The sequence below is a fragment of the Notechis scutatus genome, chromosome 2 (assembly GCF_049901735.1).
Source record: "Notechis scutatus isolate UNSWTSFEM ecotype Mainland chromosome 2, rNotScu1.2, whole genome shotgun sequence".
Lineage (NCBI taxonomy): Eukaryota > Metazoa > Chordata > Lepidosauria > Squamata > Elapidae > Notechis > Notechis scutatus.
Window position 1 is genome coordinate 128,088,723 of NC_142010.1, and position 24,027 is coordinate 128,112,749.

The 24,027-nt window shown below is 41.1% G+C and overlaps 1 protein-coding gene across 1 annotated transcript in view; it reads right to left on the reverse strand.

Moving 5' to 3' along the window:
* Nucleotides 1-24,027, reverse strand: part of RHBDL3 (rhomboid like 3) — a 138,466-nt gene that overhangs the window by 58,041 nt on the left and 56,398 nt on the right. Inside the window, exon 4 of the mRNA XM_026680801.2 lies at nt 14,305-14,463. Within this exon, the coding sequence (XP_026536586.1) occupies nt 14,305-14,463 (159 nt within the window). The remainder of the gene's footprint in view (nt 1-14,304; nt 14,464-24,027) is intronic.

The window sequence follows — 24,027 nt, forward strand, 5'->3', positions numbered from 1 at the left end:
AAAGACCAAAAAAAATCTGGATTTATATGGAATGGTGGGGGGGGGGAGAAACAGAGTTAAATATAATATTTTACAGGATGCAAAGAAAAGAGGGGGATTAGGACTGTCAGACCTTAAATTGTATTTTGCTGCCTAATGTTCAGTTTGGATGAACAAGTGGGTGCTGTTGAGAAACAAAAAAACAATTTAGAAGAATTCAACCTGAGGTTTGGATGGCATGGGGTTTTATGGTATAACAAAATTAGAGTTAATGTAGACTTTCAAAGTCATTATGAAGTGCTATATTAAGAATATGGAATTGATATAAGTCCAAGCCATGCCTGAAAATACCTTCACCGGTATTAACACAAGAAGCATTTTATAGAAAAGAAATACAGTAGCAGGCAGATAAACGTTTAACATAGCAAGACTTATTGGTACAGCAGCAAAGGGAACATAAAGTGAAGTCAGGAGAACAATTGTCTGCATAAATATTTAGCTGTCCATGTTTTTCATAGGCACAGTTAAGGGAGACATCTAATATAGATTAAAAAAGGACTGGAATTGAAAAGAACATAAAATGGTATTTGAAATCTTATTGTGTACAAATCATGAATATGTGATTGTTAAAATGTATAAACATTTGCTGAGATTTAAGACTGAAGAAGAAGTTAAAGATGATAAAATGGGCTAAGAATATTGGTTATAATATACAGATGGACCAATGGGAGAGAGTGTGGTTAAAAGGACTGAAGTTCATATTATGTTACATTTTGAAAGAAAACTTTTATAAAATTATGTACCGCTGGTATATGAAGCCAGAGAAATTGTCTAAGAAGTATAAAGAACCTCTAATCAATGTTGGAAATGTGGAGCACATAAAGGGCCGTATTATCATACATAGTGATTTGTGAAATAAAAATTGGATACAAAACATCAATTTATCCCCCCCCAAAAAATAAAGATTGCAGTTTAGATGAAACCAGAACTTTTTTTACTGGGACTTATGAATAGCCAAATAGAAGAGATTTATTGAAGACTGATTTTGTACATTATATGGTAAAAGCAATATCAACAGCACTTAGACTTATATACCGCTTTACAGTGCTTTACAGCCCTTTCTAAGTGGTTTTTAGAGAGTCAGTATATTGCCCCCAACAATTTGGCTCCTCATTTTACCCACCTCAGAGGAATGGAAGGCTCAGTTAACCTTGAGTTAACCTGGTGAGATTTGAACTGCCAAATTGCAGCCAGCCAGCAGTCAACAGAAGTAGCCTGCAGTACTGCACTCTAACCACTGCGCCACCGTGGCTCATTGCAGTGAGATTTTGGTAGAAAGAAAGAAATGCCCAATGAAGAACCATTTTTTTCCTAACAATATGGAGATGGTATTGAAAGTGGATTTATGATGATAGGCTAAGAAAAATGTTTAGAAAGGATGTTTCACTGGATCTACAAAAAAACTGTTTTAGATATAGTTTGTATTAAGAATACTTATTATAATAGTAAAAACTTATACAACTAAACTTAAACTAAACTAAACTTAAAAGAAACTTCCTTAAAAAAAGAAAAGTGAATAGAGTAAAAAGTTCAAGGAAAAAGAAAGAAGAAAAAGAATATAAGAAATATATAAGGAAATTACTTCTAACCTTCATCACAAGTATAAAAGATTTAATAACTGTTTACCATCTCTAAAGTTACATTTATCTTTTCATCCCAAATCTCATCAGTCTATAAACAAATTCATAAAGTTTCATCTTTTGTATCCTCGCATTAACAAAAAGTCCACAAACTGTTGCCAGAAGTCCATAAACTGTTGCCATAACTTACTTTAACCTTGATCAAATAAGCCAACTCTATATTCATCCTTTTATTTTTAACAGTCTTAATTTTAAAAATTCCTTCAAATATTGTTGTGGGATTTGATTTCACTTCATTTTTTGTTTGTCCCATCACATAGAATTCAACAAGTCTCTTTTGTAAATCAAATTTAAAAAACTTATCCAGATCACTCTCTTAGTTTGAATTTATACTTGTTGAGAATTAATTGTAAAATCTTAATGTTAAAGTTAAGTATTGCAATTTTATCTGGACCCTTTGTTCTTTTATAGCTTTCTAGGATCGAAATCTTTTTAGCCTTTTGCTGTTTATTTCAAATTCTTTAAATTATTATGCTATAAGTAAAATTTTATTTCATTCAGAATTAAAGGCAGATTCACCCAGTTTTCAAACTTGTCATTCTGAAGATCTGTAATAGCTTAGAAATAGTTAATGAGTAATTTCCAAAAGTGAAGAGGTTTGCAAACTAAAAATATCTGCCACAGTTGTGAGAAAGGCATCTAATCCCATCATCTGCCGATGCTCAAACCAGTCTTCTGCAGTCTCCTCATGGGAAACAGCAGTCCTGAACATATGTGGGCAACTTCGGATCCTCCCTTTATCCAGAGAAGTTCCAAGGAGTCTACTCACTAGTTCCTTGGTCTTTGTCATTGGCTCTATTTTCACAGAGCCATCTTCATTTTGCCATATCTCTCTCCCTGAAGTCAAAGATAGAAAAATCTGAAATGCCCACACTGGAGCGGTGGATTGTAAAGATTATGAAATTGGTAAAAATGGCCAAATTGATCTGTTTGATTGGGTATAAGACAACAAGTATTTTTGTCAGAGACCGGAAAGCTTTTATGGACTTTTTTGCTGAAAAATGGGAAAAATGATTTCTGGATTTGCTGATTGAAAAGGGTTGAATATGGGAAAAGGGGAAGTCTGGTGTTAACCTTATAGAGCAAGGGCTGTGAAACTCGTGGCCCAGGGGCCGGATGTGTCACACACTGCCCATGCCCATGCCTGGTTTAGCAAAGGGGGGGAAAGTCCCGATACGTCATATGACGATGCTGTGACAACACAAGTTTGACACTCCTGTTATAGAGGAAGGAAATGAGGATGAGATTGCAACTGTGATGGAGAAGTTTGGAAGTTGCTTCTTTTTATATCTTTTCTTTCGTTTGCATTTCTTTCTATATTCCCTTTTTCTTAAACGTATATCTTTTACCTCTGAAAAGTTTTCAATAAAAATTAAAAAGCCAAACATGCAATTCATTGTTGTCTGAAATAGTAATAGCTCACCCTGAAAATATATATTTTTTAAAATGTAAACAATTAAAAACTAAATGCATAAATTATTTTGCATGCCACCCAGAGTCACTTGTGCATGAGATGGCTTTATAAATTAGATAAATAAATAATCATTCAAATATATCAGTTACAGGGATATCTTGCCATATTAATCAATTCCAACCCATTTTACTGGGTTTGGCTCAGAAGAAAATCGCCCTGTCAGCCACTTCTGAATGACATTCCTATTTTATTTTAATTTACAACCTGGCTAATTTAAATCCTGGCTTTATTTACAGCCAAAGGATAGAGATTGTAACTGCAAAAGCCAATTAATTAGATGATTGATTAATTTCAGACAAGGCATTTGAAAAGAGTTCTCACAGCAAGCTAAACCTGGCCAAGTTTCTAAGCTAACCCGACTTGGCCTCTTTTCCAAGGTAGACATCAGGTTGAGAAATTGAAACAAAACCTGGACCAAGATACTATACTGGCAAACTATTTGTGCATTGTTGACAAGAAAACAAGCCCAAGTGACAATACTTCCAAAAGAGTTTTGACAGATCCCAAAATAGAGCACTACTTGGAATTACTCTTTTCAGCTTCCAGCCACTACCCATTTTGACATGGCATACTGAATCTGTCCAGTGACCTCCTAAAATGAGATTGGGAGAAGAAATGGTGGAGTGTTAGACATACAGGTAGGACTCAAGTTATGACCACAATGCAGCACAAAATCTCTGTTGCTGAGACAGTTGTTAAATAATTTTTGTCCCATTTTATGACCTTTCTTTCCACATTTATTAAGTGAATCACTGCAGTTGTTAATCACATGGTTGTTGAGCGAATCTGGCCTTCCCATTGACTTTGCTTGTCAGAAGGTCACAAAAGGGGGTCATGTGGCCCTGGGACAATACAACTGTCATAAATAGGAGCCAGTTGCCAAGGGTCTGAATCGTGACCAAGTGACCCTGGGGAATGCTGCAACCATCATAAATGTGAAAAGGGGTCATAAATCACTTATTTCAGTGCCATTGTAACTTCAAACAGTCACCCAACAAACTGTTACAAGTCAAGGACTACCTGTGGTGGTTGAATTCTTCAGTGATGCTTCCTCGACCCCCAGGGGTGGATTCAACTGGTGTTACTACTGGTTCAGTGACTACGTTTTGTGCGCATATGTAAAAAACCTTAAGCTGTGCTGCCCGGACGGCTGAAAAGTGCTGCACGCAGGTAACGCAATGTTTGAAAATCCTCTTCTTTCCTGCTTTTTCAACCTCAGCTGTGCCGTGCAAAGCAGCTGAGGTTGAAAAAGCAGGAAATAAAGGTCAGGTAAGAGCCCAGGCGGGCATGTGGGCCAAACAGCAGGAAACACAGAACCGGTTCGGTGTCTGCTGCTCTTCAGAGCTACCGGTTCTATAGAACCAGGCAGAACCGGTAGCATCCCACCCCTGCCCACCCCACCCCAATGCTGCTATGTCTGTAAGACAAAATGGAATTTTGTTCTAAAAATATGCTTTTGACAATTGCATCACTGGCCCACCATAAGTCTCCTGCATGCTGAAGACAAATTTGCTTTAATGTAGTTGCTATGCAAGCTCTCCACATTTGTGGGTTTTTTTTTCCTTCCTTGGAAAATCAGGAATAGAGACATAGAGGATGATGCCAAACAGCTATGCTGCATGTATCTAACTGCATATTCATTCTGCACATACAGTACAACAACCCTTCCCATTTCTAAACTGGACAAAGGGTGCTATTGATTGCCACTATTGGTTGGTTCATAGGGGAAAATTCCAGAGCTGGATATTTAATAACTTTTGTTAGGTCCAACCAAAATACCTCAGAACACAGTGATATTTTAGAACCCTCGAGTATTTTTCACCAAGCAACTAGCTACAGGTAGTCCTCGACTTATAACAGTTCATTTAGCGACTGTTCAAAGTTACAACAGTGCTAAAAAAAGTGACTTATGACCATTTTTCACAGGTGTGGCCTTTGAATGATCCCCATGATCGTGTGATCAGAATTCAGACCCTTGGCAACTGATTCATATTTGTGACTGTTGCTGTGTCCGAAGATCATGGGATCGATCACCCTTTGTGATCTTCTGACAAGCGAAGTCAATGGGGGAAGCCAGATTCACATAACAACCAGGTTACTAACTCATCAACGGCAGTGATTCACTTAACCACTGTGGCAAGGAAGGTCATAAAATGAAACAAAACTCACTTAAGAAAAGAAATTTTGGACCCAGTTGTGGCCATAAATCGAGGACTGCCTATACAAAGGAGAGGAGAGAAGGAAGAAACTAGGAAGCTTAGACATTAAGCCAGATGTTTCATTCATGAAATATGCACGGCAAAATCAGTCTTGAGATCATAGACTGAGACATTAATTCCGCCTTCTTCTACCTAGGTGATATCTAGACGTGGCCTCTAACTCCCAGATTCCTCCAAACAGCACGGCCACTGCTAAGAATTCTGGGAGCACTCAGTTAATTTACTCATAGATATCATCTGTATCAGATTACACCGAGAAGACAGGAATAAAGAACACAATTCTCCAGCTAGATGAGAAAGCAGCTTAATAAAAAAAACAATGCAAAACATCCTTTAGCTGAATTTGTTTCAGAATTCTTCTAAACCAGGGGTCCCCAAACTTGGCAAGTTTAAGACTTGTGGACTTCAACTCCCAGAATTCCTCAGCCAGCTTTGCAAAGCTGGCTGAGGAATTCTGGGAGTTGAAGTCCACAGTTTTAAAGTTGCCAAGGGTGGAGACCTCTGTTCTAAACTCAAGGGAGATCAGAGCAGAAAAGGTTTCCTTGAGATATTTGGAACCCAGAAGCTTTGAAGCCCTGTTTGAATATGGCCTCCAAAGAACTCGATATCTACAGTAGATAAGAAATTTCTCTCCCATCAAATTCACAACTGATCTTCAAGGAAGATGCCACAAGAGATGTCAGCCAGTACAGTACATTCCTATCTACCAGTAGTAGCACTTATGGCACTTAGATTTATATACCGCTTCACAATGCTTTACAGTCCTCTCTAAGTGGTTGATAGAGTCAGCATATTGCCCCCAATAATCTGGGCCCTCATTTTACCCATCTCAGAAGGATGGAAGGCTGAGTCAACCTTGAGCCTGGTGAGATTCAAACCGGTAAATTGCAGGCAGTCGGCAGGCAACAGAAGTAGCCCCCAGTACTCATTCTAACCACTGTGCCACCACAGCTCAAGTAGGTGATTGATAATCCAACTCTGATGGGTAAAAGGCATTCTAAGATACTCCTTCTATAGGTAGCTCAATTTTATTCTTTACGCTCTGAAACTGTGACTTGGAGGAGAAGTCATCAAAAGCAGGCATTGCTCCTGATGATTAGGCTGTTGATACCACAATTTTTTTCTCTTGGTGGCTCTAAGCTCATCAGTCAAACAAACTTAGAAGTTCCTCTGGTTGTGCAACAAGCTATCAATAGTATCAAAGTCACACGCGCATTTTTTAAAAAATGCTTTGAATTCTGTTATTGATATTTGTTAACAATTCACAGCCAGTCTTGTTATTTTTTTTCATAACTATTGATGGGAACATACAGTCACACTCGTATACTGCTCAGGCAAAACAGATGTAACCAATGATGCTTTTCCCCCTCACTCTCCAGTTTCGGCCCAACAATTTTAGAAAGCAAATGGATTAGTCAAACTTATTCAGCAAGTTATTGCATTCTAAGGATTTGGAGCTAATGGGGGACAAACTTTAAATATGAGAAACAGGGCAGAATAAGGCATGTGCCTTGACAGACAGTCTTCAATGTCATGAAACTATCAAATTTATTTATGTGCCAATTATTTTTTCAGTCTTCATGGGGACAATCCCTTATGAGATTTTCTGGCATAGGCACAAAAAACACATTTTTAAAGAGGCACAAGTCTGAAACAAACAAACAAACAAAAAACAGAAAGAAAATAGAACACAACACACCCAATATATATTAAAATATATACATAGAAATGATTTGTTTTTTAAATGAGAAATTAAACTTTGTCTACAGGGTTTGATCAATCTCTCAATAAAGAGCTGATTCAAAAACTTGTGTTGTTTTTTTTTTAAGTTTCTGGCATTGTGTATGGCAAGAGTTTATTGATGTTTTCTGCCATTAGGGCTTGCTTTCCCAATATAGGCCACCTGGTATTTCCTGGTAATCCCATTTCAGGAGGTAACCATATGCAACTCTGCTTAGCTTCCAAACTCACAGAAAAAACTCACAAAGCTCACAAAAAGGAAGTACAAAGCCCAGATTCACAAGCTAATCAATTCCCACAATCTATAGTTAGTTGGAGAGATTTGATGCAAGCCCATCTCTAGAAATAAAATGCAATTAACAGTTTTATTAAAACTGAAATTTAAAATGAATACTTATGCTAGATTTCCTTGCCTAAAACCTAAGGCTGAATTTAACAAAACCTTTTGAAAATGCAAAGAACACAAGGAAAACTTAGCAGTCATGTTATCTTGCAGAGATAATTTGGGGAATGTTTAGGGAAGGTTATCTTTTAAAATCGTTACAGTCAATTGTATAATTATATAAAGTTTATTCAGAGGATAAACAAGTAAAACAGAAGAACAAAGGAAGGCCCAAATTGCACTTAAAGAATTTAAAAAAAGATCAATAAAGGCAATTAACTTGGCTGCTATCTATTCAACCCTAAGCATGGGCAGAAGGCATTGATAAGAGCAACATCTCTCGTAGAACCAAGAGATATAGAATGGAATTTCAATTTTACAAGAATCTGAAATCAGTGAAAGGTTTTCCCTTAGCAAATTCTTCCATTTTTAAGTCAATTATTTAGCCAGCAAGTCAGAAAATTACTCAGGGTGTAGGGTCACCTTCTTAAAAGTTTGAACTTGCACTTCAAATCATCCATACAGACAAGGAGAGATACCTAATTATGAAAAGCAAGCAACTTCTGGATAAACTGGACAAGGATAGATTCAACCTGGAAATAAGGAGAAATTTTCTGACAGCGAGAACAATCAACTAATGAAACAGCTTGCCTTCAGAAGTTGTGGGAGCTTCATCACTTGAGACTTTCAAGAAGAAAGCAATCTCTATTGGCAATCTCTATTCACTGGATGCAATACTGTTGAAGACCATTACAACATTTTTTTACTTGAAGTCAAAAGAGTCATCAAACTATATGTTCCAACAACAACTCCAAAAACAAAACAAAAAAGCAGATTACCCATATCAATAAGGAAACTTCAATCCAAAAAGAGATCACTCTGGCGGAAAAACAAATCTGGTCACGTTGCTAATTTCAAAAACCGATACAAAAATTTATGCCACCAGATAAAGACCGAATGCACCAATTATCACATTAAACAAGAGGAAAACCTTCTTAGCACCAATTCCACCCGTGCTTTTTACAATTTTGTAAACAACAAACTAAAAGACTCAAGGTCCATCCCTCCCTTGATAGGACCCGATGGTAAAGACTGCAGCGACGACACCATTAAAGCCAACATCTTTAACACATTCTTCGGCTCAGTGTTTGTAAACAGTAATGGATCATGCCCAATGTTTCCTAGCCGTACCACAGATAACAACAATGATCTAATACACATCGATTTTACAGTAGACAACGTTGAAAAAGCACTACGCAATCTAAAACCATCTCTATCTATTGGACCGGATGGAATATGTGCCTACTTCTTAAGAAAGCTATCCACTGCCATAGCCAAACCTCTAAGCATAATCTTTGAAAAATCTTTCAGGACCAGCTCCTTGCCTAACCTATGGTTACAAGCCACAGTCATCCCTATCTTCAAAAAGGGAGACCCAAGCCTAGTTGAAAATTACAGACCAATCTCCTTATGCTGCGTCACCTGTAAAGTCATGGAATCAATTATTAACCAATCCATCATCCTCCATTTAGAGACAAACAACCTACTCTCCAATAAACAATTTGGTTTCAGAAAAAAACTATCCTGTAATCTGCAACTCTTACACTGCAAAAACATATGGACTACACAACTCGACCAGGGCAAAGCAATAGACGCAATCTACATAGACTTCTGTAAAGCCTTTGATTCAGTGGTACATGACAAACTACTCCTAAAAATAAAATCTTATGGTATCTCTGGACAACTGAATAACTGGATAGAAGCATTCCTGTCAAACAGACAACAAATGGTCAAAATCGGGAACGCCCTATCAAATCCAGTACCTGTCAATAGTGGTGTCCCCCAAGGCAGTGTTCTAGGACCAACTCTCTTCATAATCTACATAAACGACCTTTGTGATCATATCAAGAGCAATTGCGTTCTCTTCGCTGATGATGTAAAGCTGTTCAATACCACAGACAATACTACTACCCTACAAAAAGACCTAGACTATGTATCTGAATGGTCTAACATATGGCAACTTCAAATCTCAACAAATAAATGCTCTGTCTTACATATTGGTAAAAAAATCAGAAAATAAAATACAAGCTGAATAGTCAAGATCTTGTTGATGACCCAAGCTCTGTAAAGGACCTGGGAATACTCACCTCTAATGATCTAAGTGCTAGAGCCCACTGCAACTACATAGCCAAAAAGGCATTAAGAGTTGTTAACCTAATCCTACGTTGCTTTTTCTCTGGTAATATCTCACTACTAACCAGAGCATACAAAACATTTGCTAGACCAATACTCGAATACAGTTCATCAGTCTGGAATCCTTATTACGTATGTGATATTAGCACAATTGAGAAAGTCCAGAAGTATTTCACAAGAAGAGTTCTCCACTCTTCTACTCGTTGTAGAATACCTTATGCCACCAGACTCGAAATTCTAAAACTAGAAAACCTTGAATTACGCCGTCTTCGGTCCGACTTAAGCATGGTATATAAAATCATACATTGCAATGTCCTACCTGTCAATGAATACTTCAGCTTTAACCATAACAACACAAGAGCACACAACATATACAAACTCAAAGTAAACCGCACCAAACTTGATTGCAGGAAATACGACTTCAGCAATAGAGTGGTCAATGTCTGGAATACTCTACCCGACTCTGTAGTCTCTTCCCCAAACCCCAAAAACTTTAACCTTAGACTGTCTACTATTGACCTCACCCCTTTCCTAAGAGGTCTGTAGGGGGCGTGCATAAGCGCACCAACGTGCCTACCGTCCCTGTCCTATTGTTTCTCTTATTCTATTATTTTTCTTATATGTACCCATTTCATATATTCACAACTATGTATACACTTGTACTTATTATCTTGTAAACAATTGACAAATCAAATAAATAAATAAAATAAATAGAATGGACTGCCATCTGTCAGAAATGGTGTAGGGTCTCCCGCTTGGGCGGGGGGTTGGAATAGATGACCTACAAGGTCCTTTCCAACTCTGTTAATCTGTGTCTGTGTATGAGTTTAGAGATGAAGAACCTATGCTTATCCACATTTCAAAACAAAGATCCTGATAGATACTAGTATTTATGGCAAATTCAAAACTTCTGAAAGGCAGCAGATTAAGGCTGTATTTGGTTTTAGCAGTGCTCCGGATTCATTTCAGTAAATACGAAAGCCATGTTTTATTGCAGATGCTGTTCACTATATGTGGGAAGCTACTTAGAAGGCCTATGAGGTAACACATGGATGTGCTCGACACACTTGGGCTTACAGTGCAATGTGCTGTTGCTAACAGCAACCGCCTGGAGATTGTTTTGACTCTCTGGAAACTTTAGAACAGAGAAGATTCGAAGAAACTTCATAAAAAAGAGAAATATTTACTGAGCATCAATATGAGAAAGTCGCTTTGGCTTCCAGAAAACTGTTAAGGTTACCTGAACAGATCTAAGGATTGAAAGAAAGAAAAAGTGTTTTGTAACAGAAAAAATAAAATGTGAAAAACAACCAAAGAAAGAAAGGAAACAAGAGAACCAGTTAAGTCTAAAGGTGAAGACACCCACTTGGAAACTGGGAGACAGTGAGTTCTAGTCCCACTGTAGCCATGAAAGTCAGCTGGGTGACCATGGGCCAGTCTCTCTCAGCCCAACCCACCTCACAGAGCTGTTGTTTTGGGGCAAATAGGAGGAAGAAAGAGGCATTATGTTTGCCACCTTGAGTTACTGATAAAGTAATAAAAACAAGATAAAAATCTAATAAACAAACTAATGGTGGTATATCACCTTTTCATCAGAAAATATGGTAGTCTTTTTCACTGCATTTAAGATGTTTCTGGATTTATTGTTCTGACCCAAACCTTGTTCCAAGGAAACAAACACAAAACAGAGGTAACAGCAAAACCTTTTAATGATTCTTTACGAATTCTGTTCCTTCATGGTTAAAAGGCTGTTTCAAACTAATTGTCTCTGATAAGAACGAGCCTTGCCAAGGTTGTGCAAGGCTGCCAGGAACACAAGATAAAGTTACTAAGAAATATTTCAAACACAAAGAATCTCCAAACACCAACCAAGATATTCCGAACGTCCACAAGGCTTGAGTGCCAAAACTTCTTTGCTTCCTGCAAAGAACTCCGGTTGCTCAGCTGGCTGTTATCTCTTAAGGGAGGGGCCATTACCCTGCACCTTACTCCCGAGTCACCCATGCTGCTGCAGCTGCTCTTTCCTTCGAGCAGCCCTGCACGCACATGCACTGGGCACAGGCTTCTCGGGGACCTCTTCATCAATGCTGCCAGCCTCCACAATCTCCGAAGGCAGCATTCCACTCCCTGACGGTCCTGGCCTCATCCCTGCATTGCACCCCTCATCTGAGTCCTTGCTCTCCGAGACCTCAGCCGTCCGCAACCTGCTGCCGGTGAACCACAACATTTATACACCTGTGTTGAGGACAGAACATGATGGTACTAGAGATGGATACTAAAGGAAGCTATCCATTTATCCAGGTATTCATGGAAGGTATCCATCCATCCATCCATCCTTCCTCCATCCATCCGTCCATCCAGGAATGAGACTGATGTGTTTGTGATACTACAATTTGCTTGTGTGTAGACAGAGTTTGGGAAAGATGGGAAGCAGATTGTCAAAGCAACACTTCTACCCCATGAGAGTAGCAGGATTTTCATAAATTCACCAAGTACATTAATGTTCAGAAGCCAGTGAGATAGTCAGATGAAGTAAATAGGAAGAATACCAAAGACCTCCATCTGGGGCAGGGGTGTCAAACTTGATTTCATTGAGGTCCGCATCAGGGCTGTGTTTGACCTTCGGGGGGGGGGGCAGGGAGCATGGCCAAGGTGGGTGTGACCAGCTCGACGTCACTTGTGTTGGGGGCGCCTGTAGTGGCCCAAGTGCTCTGCTAGCAAAAATGGGCTCCCAAGCTCCATTTTTGGCCGTGATGGCCTCCTGCAACCCTTTGCCAGTGAAAATGGAGCTCGGGAAGGCCGCTCGTGGCCCTCGCGTGCTCCGTTTTCACTGGCAGAGGCACCGCAGGCCAGTCCTTTGCTGTTTTCAAGGCAGTCCTGCAAGCCAGATCTAAGCACCCTGCGGGCTGGATCCAGGCCCTGGGCCTTGAGTTTGACATAACAAACTCTTTCTCAACAAAATTCAACTCCTTTTGGAGAAGATGGTGTGTACCTTTAAGCATTTTTTTTTTTTAAGTTTTGGAAATCAAAGCAACGCTTTTTTACATAGAACACAAACATTCATTCACCAAAATATTTACTGGGGGAGTTAGGCCAAATTCCACATCACATCAAAGGTATGGGTTTGATAATTGATCTCCAAGCATGCACAGCAAGATAGTTTGCTTCTGCTCTGCCTTTTGGCCCTGTTGAATGCATCTTTTTAAAGTCTTCTCTGCTTTTCACCCTTGCCATCCAATTAAAAGACCCCACCCTGTTGATCTGCACTTTCTAAAGAAACTCAGCTGTCTTAACCCTATCAATCTCCAACTTTCCCACACTGTGAGCTCATCTTTCATTTCACTATATAGCAGGGGACCACAACAGTTTTTTTGTGTGTGTTTTTGTTTTTTAGTGTAATTTTCTCCCCTCTGCTTCCTCTCAAAATTTTCTCCCTTTTCCTTCCCTTGGTTTTTCTCCAGCTCAGAACCGGAAAAAGAATGAATCTGTTTGTGGTTCATCTGGGTCTTTTTCCAAAACTGAACTGTGTTTTTGAATAATTCAGTTTTGGAAAAGGGACAAAAAAAAAAAAGTGGGCGGGCTGAGCACAGATGGACTTCAAATAATTCAGTTTTCAAAATGGCTGGAAATCCCCAAACTCTAGTGAAGGTCATTTGTGCTTCTGGAGAGTAGAAATGCAAACCTATGGGTCAGAAAGGAACATAAATTTTTTTTTCTAACCCTGCATACTGGGAAATGGATCTCTCCTCAGTACACAGAAGAAATACACTGAATAAATAAATGCACAAATAGACAAATTGTGTATACATGAATTCTTGGGCAGGAATACATGTATAATATTGCATGAGAAGGATTTCTAAGGTCCAGGGCAATTCTGCACAGCAACCTATGCTGCTGGCTAATATTCTAAAACCAACTTTAAGAATTCCAACCTAGATTGGGCTGGCACTTAGTCAAGCCTACAATAACCATAGGAACTGGCTGGTCATCCCCTTCCAATCTCTGCAGGGAAGAGAAGACTTGTGGATTGATTGCTACATCGATTAACCTATCAGTGCTTCCCTTTTCCTTTTAGAGATTACAGGAAGCTCTCAACTTATGACCATGAATGTAGCGAGGGTTCAAAGTTACAAGAGTGCTGGAAAATAATGACTTACAACCAATCCTCATGCTTACAACCACTATCGCATTCCTACGGTCATATGATCACGACTTGGATGCTTGGCAACCATCATGAGTTTATATTTGTTGCAGCATCCTGTGGTCACCATTTGAACCTTTTCAGGTGGCCTCTGACCAGCAGAGTCAATGGAGAAGCTGGCAGGAAGAGTCATTGGTTGTGGTTGCCTGATGTCTTGCTTAACAACCACAGTGATTCACTTAACAATAATGGCCAAAAAGGCCTCGCATAAAAACCATATCACTTAATAACAAATTGTCCAGTCCCTATTGTGGTCATAAACCAAGGACTAGCAGTATTCCCTTCTCATTAGGCTCCCGTGTCTTTCCTTTAGGTATTTGCAGACACAGATGCTTTCACACACACACACGCACACATGCACGCACACACACACACGCACACAGTCATTTTCTCCTAGAAAAAAAGAAATCACTTACCAAGTTGACAAAATCTTGATAACAAATCTTCCCATCCGAATTGTTGTCTGCTAAGGCCAAAAGCACTTCCAGTTTATGTGGATCCAGTTCAGAGCTATGTCTTTGGAGGAGGTTCCGAAATTTCTCTGTGCTGATATAACCTGTGTTCTCGGGATCTAGCTGGATACAGAAACAGGTAAAGAAAGGGAATGATGCACTAATGCAGCAGACATATCAACGTGAATTGCAGGAACAGGCAATCCTTGACTGACAACAGTTTAACGGCTGTTCAATAGCAATAGCACTTAGACTTATATGCCACTTCACAGTGCTTTATAGGCCTCTCTAAGCGGTTTATAGAGTCAGCCTATGGCCCCCAACAATCTGGGTCCTCATTTTACCCACCTTGGAAGGATGGAAGGCTGAGTCAACCTTGAGCCTGGTGAGATTTGAACTGTCAAATTGCAGGCAGCAGAAGTAGCCTGCAGTGATGCACTCTAGCCACTGCGCCACTGTGGCTCTGAGTCAAAGTTACAACGGCACTGAAAATAATGACTTAGGACCATTTTTTAACACTTATGACCATTGCAGCATCCCAGTGGATGTGATTCACATTCAGATGCTTGACAACTGACTGATATTGATGATGGTTGCAGTGTTCAGGAGTCATTTTGCGACCTTCTGACAAGCAAAGCCAATGGCGAACTCAGATTCATTTAACAACCATGTGACTAATCTAACAACTGCAGAAATTCACTTAACAAAGGTGGCAAGAAAAGTCATAAAATGGGACAAATTCACTTAACAAATTTTTCACTTAACAACATACATTTTTGCCTGTATAAATGTCCCTTCTCTGCTTCCACTTTAGGATCATATGTGTGCTGTCAGTCTTTGTCAGGAAACAAATATCTTCCAATCCTTAACAAATCTATTTAATGCTAAAACTGATACTACCCAAAACTCCAAAATTCCAATCACCTTTCTTCCTGGATGGTTTACTCTGGCTTGCTAAACAAACTATGGCTCAGAAACCAGGGTTCAGTACTTAACCCATGAATTATTCATTCATAGTTAAACAAACCTCAGTTAGTTGAGACTGTGAGCATGTTAGGTCATAAAATACGTTTCACAAATCCCAATGGCTGCATTCTCATAACATATTCAATCAAGTCAAACAGCCTCATTGTATTTAAATATATGGTTTGAATGCAGATTCAATAGCAATAAAGAAGAATATTTGTAGCTCGGGGCTGAAATGAGGGGCCCTTGGTGCTTTCTGAACTTGGTTGTTTTCTTGCAGATCTGTCATTACTCAAACTAGGTAGCATCATCAGTGGTAGATCACTAGTCATTGATGATGTTGCCTAGTTTGGGTAATGAAACAAGCACCAAGGACCCCTCAGAATGTAGCATCGGGAAGGTTGGAAAACGAGCGAAAGTGGTACAGTAACTGATGAAATGAATGCATATCTTTCTGGGAGCCACTATCGCAGCCTGAATTAATAGAGTAATAAAAGAAGTGTTTTATGGGATGGGAGGTGGTTGTTGCTTGAATTTCTAAATATCCAGATTGATTAAAAATGCAACATTTTAATAGCAAAAATAAGCAAACACACCCATAAAGGATGGGTATGATGAGCCCCTCCCCCACAAGGAACTTATAACTCAGTTCTAAAATTTCAACTGCCAACCCACCCACCCTGCCAAAGTCACGTAACTGTATCTTGTTCACCACTCAGCAACCAGCCTGCATTTACAGCCATTTGTAGCAGCATCCCACGGTTATGTGGTCACAATTTATGGCACTTTTGCCAAACCCCAACATTTATTTCCAGGTTTTTGGCAAAAAAAAAAGAAAATAGAAAACAGAGAGTTTGCTTAACAATTGCCATGTTTGCTTAATAACCCTCACAAAATAAGTAAAAGCAGAACAATCATGTGGTGGCCTGCTTTACAACTGTTATGACTTATGACCATAAAGGGAGGCTCCATTATGGTTGTAAATCAAGGCAGATGTGGTATTCAGCAGATTCTGATTAGTTCTGGAGAACCAGTAGCGGAAATTTTGAGTAATTCAGAGAACTGGCAAATACCACCTCTGACTGGAGATTTTACAGTATCCTTCCCCTGCCACCAAACCACATCCACAGAACCGGTAGTAAAAGAAATTGAATCCCACCACTGAATCAAGGGCTATCTGTACCACATTTTCAGCAATGAATAACCACAGAGTGCATCTTTCCTTAAGCCCAGCCTCTTCTCTGGATTGACACCTGAAAAGGGAGAGGATATTGTCCAATTCTCAAGGCTGGTTTGTCTCATGACTTCAACGCTTCTGACTACAAGACTAGCTTTGCAGCCATTTGGAAGAGGTTTAAAAGGATCTCAGCCCTGAGGCATGATTACATTCATGGCCACATCATAAGCAAACTTTGAGGGAAAAAATCATTTTTAAAGACGAATGGAACTTCTTTTGAAATACATGGAGAAGCAACAGATTCTTTCTTGAGAGCTTAATTCATCCAGCAGTTATTTGTCACCTTTTGGAAATGGAAGAGAAATTTTGTCCTTGTAAGATATTCAAGGATGTTTTTTCTTGGAAATGGACTGCTCTAAGGAATATTTGAAAAGCTTGAGAAACTCAGCCTTATACCCACTGAAATTACAAATGTTAACATATTATTACTCTAATTTCAGTGATTTTAAGTGCTAGTGACCCTGAGAAAAGAATAGGTAAGCGAAAATGGTGACTTCATATGAAAATCATGTTTAACGTGTTGCACTTTTGTAGTTAAAAATCCTTCAAACAGAACAAGTTTCTACCTTACAAAGATTGCTTTAAGATTCACTGGGTGCCAAAAACGGATAATACAATATTACCCTTGTAAGTACTGTAGTTTTATTTCTGCAACACAGAAGAGTGATTAATGGAGAGATAAAAAATATGCTGTTTTACAATCAATGGTTTTGTGATCACAAAAGGAGAAAGCTAAGACGGGCATCAGACGAAAGGTATTTGCCTTTATAAACTGAAATCCCCACAGAAGCTTGGAGCAATTTACAGTAAATCCAATGCAACTTCATCTTGGCTAAGGCCTCATCTGTCTGCAGGCTGGTCTTTGATCTTCTCAACTCGGCTTGCCGGCTTTTTGGTTGCCAATAATAATGATATCAAGCTTGTCACTTGAGTTGAAAGGCGGAAGAAAAGAGGTGGAGATTCATGAGAAAAGTTCAGCCCAGGAGGGCATTTTTCCATGGAAACATTTTGTTTGTGGAAAAGGCAGCTTGGTAAAAAGCAACAACAAAACCCTTTTTGAAGAAGCTGGCTCGCACTGACTGCAAACAAAGCTCCCACCTTTGGCTGGGATTGATTGGCTTGGCAAACAGGCAAGGAACTGGGGGCAGGAGGCAAAAGGAGCAGCTTGCCAGCAGTTAAATTGGGCAGTGTCCCCCCCCCCCCCCCACTTTCTTCTTTTCAGTCTTGAAGTAGAAAAGAAACCTACAGTAACACAGTTACCCAAGTTAGCTGAGGCAGATGGCTCAGCCAGAGGAGCATATGGGTTTTGTTTCTGCTGCTTCAAACAGGGTACCTCAAATCGGTCAGGAGTGGAATTTGTGGCCTGACTTGATAGACCTCTTAAGGAAGAAGGCAGACGGGGGGGTAATGCCACTTCCCAGAAAGAAGGAGACCTAGATGAAACCATTTCCAAAGGCATCGTGTCAGAGTATTCTGAACATCCAAGCAACAAGGGAAGACCCTAACTCCTTGTAATAATACCTGTCATCACGGCCAACTCGCCATGGCCAATTCACCACAGTCAGCTCAACACAGCCAACTCACTGCAGGACAACTCACCGCGGGACAAGAGTTACACGAAATGAAATATGAACGACAAAAATTTTAAAAAAATAACTTTTTAATTATTTTGAATGATTACATTGAATTGTTGACTTGTCCCGCAGCGAGTTGTCCCGTGGTGAGTTAGCTGTGGTGAATTGGCTGTGGCAAATTGGTTGGGATGAGTTAGCTGCAGCGAGTTTTCCCATTCCATGTGCAGGTGGAGAGTTTCTTAGGCCACTCTTACTACCTTTCTCACCTAAGGTGCGGGGGGGGGGTGTCCCTTGGTCACTCGCCCCTGCAGGGTTAGGCTGGCTTTCCTCAAGGCTTTTGGCATGAAGAACGGACACCAGAAGTGGCAGGCATGCCCCAGCCTCCATTCTTCATGCCAAAAGCTTTTTGCAAAGATGACCAGAGCCTGTAGGGACACAGGCAAAGAAACTGTTCTGAACAAGGCTTCACAAAATCACAAAGCAGATGCCTTGTCCCGACAAAAAACCCTTTTATTAGACTAATGTGAATTCCTATCGTTCACATCTAGCAAAGTCCCGGCAAAGAGTCTTTCAAAGGGTGAATTATAACCACAGACCTTATCAGGCTTGGAGAACTGCCAGGCTGATAGCTTCCAAGTGCAATGCTGTACAAGAAAATACTTGGCAAGAAGTCCCTGAGAGTCATGAACAAATCTTCACACTAATTAAACAAACTAATTGTCTCCTGCAAACACCACTCTCCTTTCGCTCCTCTTTATTCCCTATGGGAGGGGCCATTCACCTTCCACCTGTGCCTTTAACTCCCGAGTCGACCCTTGTTGCTTAACTGTTCCCTTCTCCTGGCAGGTCTGTGCATGTGCAGATCGGGAACAGGCTCCAGCTGTTCTTCTGCCCCACTGATCTCCGACTCCAAAGGCACCTGCTAACTGTTGGATGGCCTGATCAGAGCCTTCCCCAGACTCCAGAACTGGCCCATGTTCCTCCCCAACTTCCTCACTGTCCGAGTCTGCCGCCAGCTGTGTTGGCAGCTGGCAGGCCACAACAGAAACAGAGAGGCTGGAGAGGACACAGCTCACTAGATCTTTGCAAGGTTAGTAAGTCTCCACAGGCACTGGGCAGGGGTGGTGATGGAATAGGCAGGGTGAATGTTGCAGTGCCTCTATGGTCATTTGTAAGGGTGAACAACTGCCATGGTGCTGCAACATTCATAACCTCGGGACTGTGTCATAAGTACTTGGTGGGAGATTGCTATTGTAATTTTGAATGGTTGCTAAGTGAACTGTCGTAACTCAAGGATTACCTATAGTGCTGACTAGCACTGAGGGTGTTACCTAGTTTGGGTAATGAAACATCTGCAAGAAAACAAGCACACTCAAAGAGCATCAAGGACCCCACAGTTCAACCCTGAGCTACAACTAGTCTCCTTTATTGGTATCACCTAAGTGCCTCTGGGGAGCCATGAGCTCCATCCCCACATGAGTTATATTTACTCCTTTTAGAAACCATTCGGCCTCACCATAACTGGAGGCGAGGGACAAGTCAAGATGGCGAAGAGGCAGCAGATGTTGTAAACATGGCCTCTAAAAGGTTACCTTTTATCTTTCTTATTTTTTATAATCTCTGGTTTTCAATTCCAGCCCATTTGATTTTATAGACCCTCCTACGCTCATGTTTTCAGCGTAACAGCCTTGTGCTGCCTTATCGGAACCCCCAAGATATAGAAAGGAGGGGGGAAAAAATCCTTAACCGGAGACAGTGGATAAATCAGTCCTGCCACGCAAGTGAAAGATATTCTACTGCAAAATAAATCTCACCGGTGAAGCCTGGAAAATGTAAAGACATCCTGGAGGCAAGCTGAGGCCCAGGTGATTTCACAAACACATCCACGTAGGTTTCTCGGCCCCAGGCCAGGATGGATATGGGCTGCCCCAAGCTCTCTTCCAGGTAGCCTTTTGAACGTCTCCGCCTAAAGGCCTAGCATTTCCTGATTGCCTCATGAACAATGACCAACCAGGAAGATTTTCCCACTTGCCTCTCTAATCATGAAACAAAAACGTCACAGCAACCTCTTTTCCCCTCCCATCCCAGTACATAAGCCACCTTGAGTTACAGGTAGTCCTTGACTTAACAACCATTTGTTTAGTGATCATTCGAAGTTGCAACAGAATTGAGAAAAGTGACTCATGGCCATTTTTCACACTGACGATCCAGTGCTGGGATTCAAAATTTTTTTACTACCGGTTCTGTGGGCATGGCTTGGTGGGTGTGGCTTGGTGGGCATGGCAGGGCAAGGTTACTGCAAAATCCCCATTCCCTCCCCACCCCACTAACCTGCTTTCCAGCTCTGTTCTCCTGTGCAAGGCAACAAAAGAAGACCCAGCCAATCAGCTGGGACTCAGAAGGGCAGAGAATAGATGGGGGCGGGGCCAGTCAGAGATGGGATTTGTCAGTTCTCCAAACTACTCAGAATTTCTGCTACAGGTTCTCCAGAACTGATCAGAACCTGCTGAGTACCACCTCTGTTACGACCGTTGCAGCATCCCCCATGGCCACGCGGTCAACATTCAGACGCTTGGCAACTGGCGTATCCTGACGATGGCTGCAGTGTCCCATGTGATTCCCCTTTCATGATTTTCTGACAATGAAATTCAATGGGGAAGCCAGCTTCACTTCACAACTGGGTTACTAATTTAACAACTGCGGTCATTCAATTAACAACTTGGGCAAGAAAATTGTAAAAGTGGGCTAAACTCAACCTAAGAACTATCTTGCTTTCTTATGGAAATGGTGGACTCAGTTGTAGTCATAAGGTGAGGACTACCTGTGCTTATAAAAAAAACCAATAACATAAACAAATGATTTGAAAGGAAGGAAGGAAGGAAGGAAGGAGGGAGGGAGAGAAAGAAAGAAAGAAGGAAGGAAGGAAGGAAGGAAGGAAGGAAGGAAGGAAGGAAGGAAGGAAGGAAGATGCTTTTACCTCATTCACAGCCCATGAGAAAGACACGCTTAACTTGTCTTTCATTGTAGCAATGTTAAAACCTCATTTCCCCCTTTTAAACCAAAGCATCAATCAGCAGTTGCAAGTTAAGCCAATTCTGACCTCTTAACGTGGGTGGTGAGGTCAAGTGACCCAAAGGGATGGCACTAAATTTTTCGTCCCTTCATTGCCTGAGAGAAGAGCAAAGCTTGGACAAGTAGGAGGCAAAAAAATTGACAACTGGAACACTTTGGCTTTCTCCTCATGCCTCCTTTGCCAAGGACAATGGCACAATCCCAAGGGAGTGTGCTGTGGTTGGCACCCAATGCACGGCACCAGCGGGTATGCCCCCTCTTGTCCTCAACACAACCACACATGGGATGCCCAGTTCAGCACCCAGGATAGATTATGACTACATGTTGTGGAACCTGAAGGACAGGCTGCTGAAAAATAGCGCACCAGCAGGGGCAACACCATTTTTCCTCACCGGAGCAATTACTCAACGGTTGCCTTGGAGAGCATCAAAAGCTTGTAACACAGGTGGGGAGAGACTGATGTCTATTCACCTCCTGCAGGAGTTTTGCATCCGGGCAATAGCCGGTGCCTCTTCGGTTCCTGATGGCTTGGAAAGAGGTGCCAGAGGTGCGAATATCTCTCATTGTCATGCCCCTGGTGGAGACAGACTCTGAGGGAGAGGAGGAACAGCCGACAGGGAGTGGAGGTGTGGCTCCGGAGGTTGTGGAGGAGGCTGGGGAAGGGCAGAGGCCAGCTGAGCAATCAGAGGAAGAACCAGGGCCATCCCCTCTGCATCTGAGGACACGCAGGGAGGAACGGAGAAGGAAACAACTTGGCTTACGAGAGAGGAAGCAGCCATGATCCCCTCATTAGTTGCAGCTGGGGAGAATAGTATATAAGAGAGGCGGTTACAACACAGCGTTGCCAGAAGCAAAGCGTGTTTTATTTTGGGCTGAAGTTATCTTGGTTGGCATCCTTCCAACAGACTGTGCCTTGTTATCTCCTTGAAGTTGGTAATTACTTATCTTGGTCCGTTGTGGAATTTCCTTCATGGTAGTTTGTTTGGGGTTTTTTATTTCACCTCTATCTGCTCATTAAGTTTGGACTGTATTGCTTTCTTTTAAAGATTATTATTGAGTAAATTTTATCTCCAACTGAGAATTATTGAACAGTGGGGCCAAGTTGGAGGCATTAGAGGACATTTATTTACGTTTTGGATTTTGTCACATTTGTGTTACACTCCGGGTCATCACAGTCATCCCCTGCTCAAAAGGCCAGCTCTGGATTCACTTCTCCACAACTACAGACCAGCAACCAACTTTGGGGGCAGGCGGGAAGACAACTACAAACAGCCCTGAAGGATGGGGATTATATAGAGCAGGGGTCTCCAACCTTGGCAATTTTAAGACTTGTGGACTTCAACTCCCAGAATTCCTCAGCCAGCTAAGCTGGCTGAGGAATTCTGGGAGTTGAAGTCCACAAGTCTTAAAATTGCCAAGGTTGGAGACCCCTGATATAGAGCCATGGCAATCTGGATTCAGACCTGGCCATGTGGCAGCAACCATATGGATGCCTCTCATAAATGACCTGTGATAGGATTTGAACCAGTGGTGCGTTTCAAATATTTTTTTAACACCAGTTCAACGGGCGTGGCTTGGTGGGTGCATTTTGCACATGCATACACACTTTGGGCATGTGCCAAACGTGCACTTTGCACAGGCGCAGAGCTGCTTTGAGTCACCTCCTGCAATCCTGCACTCTCCCTGATGCTTTAGCAGCTGCCGTGCGGCCATTGCTGTGCCGCGCAAAGCAGCTGCGCTTCAAAAGGAGGACATGAAGGTTAGTATGGGAGCCTGGTGGGCCGAACACAGAGTGTTGGAGAGAACTGGTTCAGTCTCTGCTGCTCATCGCCACTACCGGCTCGGCGGAACGGGGCCAAACCGGTAGAATACCGCCACTGATTTGAATGATGGGAACATAATTTGCCTCCCACTCAGTGGAACATGTCCATAGTTTATTTTATTTTATTTATTTTATTTGATTTGCCAATTGTTTACAAGATAATAAGTATAAATGTATACATAGTTGTGAATACATGAAATGGGTACATATAAGAAAAATAAAAGAATAAGAGAAACAATAGGACAGGGACGGTAGGCACGTTGGTGCGCTTATGCACGCCCCCTACAGGCCTCTTAGGAAAGGGGTGAGGTCAATAGTAAACAGTCTAAGGTTAAAGTTTTTGGGGTTTGGGGAAGAAACTACAGAGTCAGGTAGAGTATTCCAGACATTGACCACTCTATTGCTGAAGTCGTATTTCCTGCAATCAAGTTTGGTGCGGTTTACTTTGAGTTTGTATCTATTGTGTGCTCTTGTGTTGTTATGGTTGAAGCTGAAGTATTCATTGACAGGTAGGACATTGCAATGTATGATTTTATATACCATGCTTAAGTCAGACCGAAGAAGCAGCGTAATTCAAGGTTTTCTAGTTCTAGAATTTCAAGTCTGGTGGCATAAGGTATTCTACAACGAGTAGAGGAGTGGAGAACTCTTCTTGTGAAATATTTCTGGACTTTCTCAATTGTGCTAATATCAGATACGTAATGTGGGTTCCAGACTGATGAACTGTATTCGAATATTGGTCTAGCAAATGTTTTGTATGCTCTGGTTAGTAGTGTGATATTACCAGAGAGGAAGCTACGTAGGATTAGATTAACAATTCTTAATGCCTTTTTGGCTATGTAGTTGCAGTGGGCTCTAGCACTCAGATCATTAGAGGTGAGTATTCCAAGGTCCTTTACAGAGCATGGGTCATCAACAAGATCTTGACTATTCAGCTTGTATTTTATTTTCTGATTTTTTTTGCCAATATGTAAGACAGAGCATTTATTTGTTGAGATTTGAAGTTGCCATTTGTT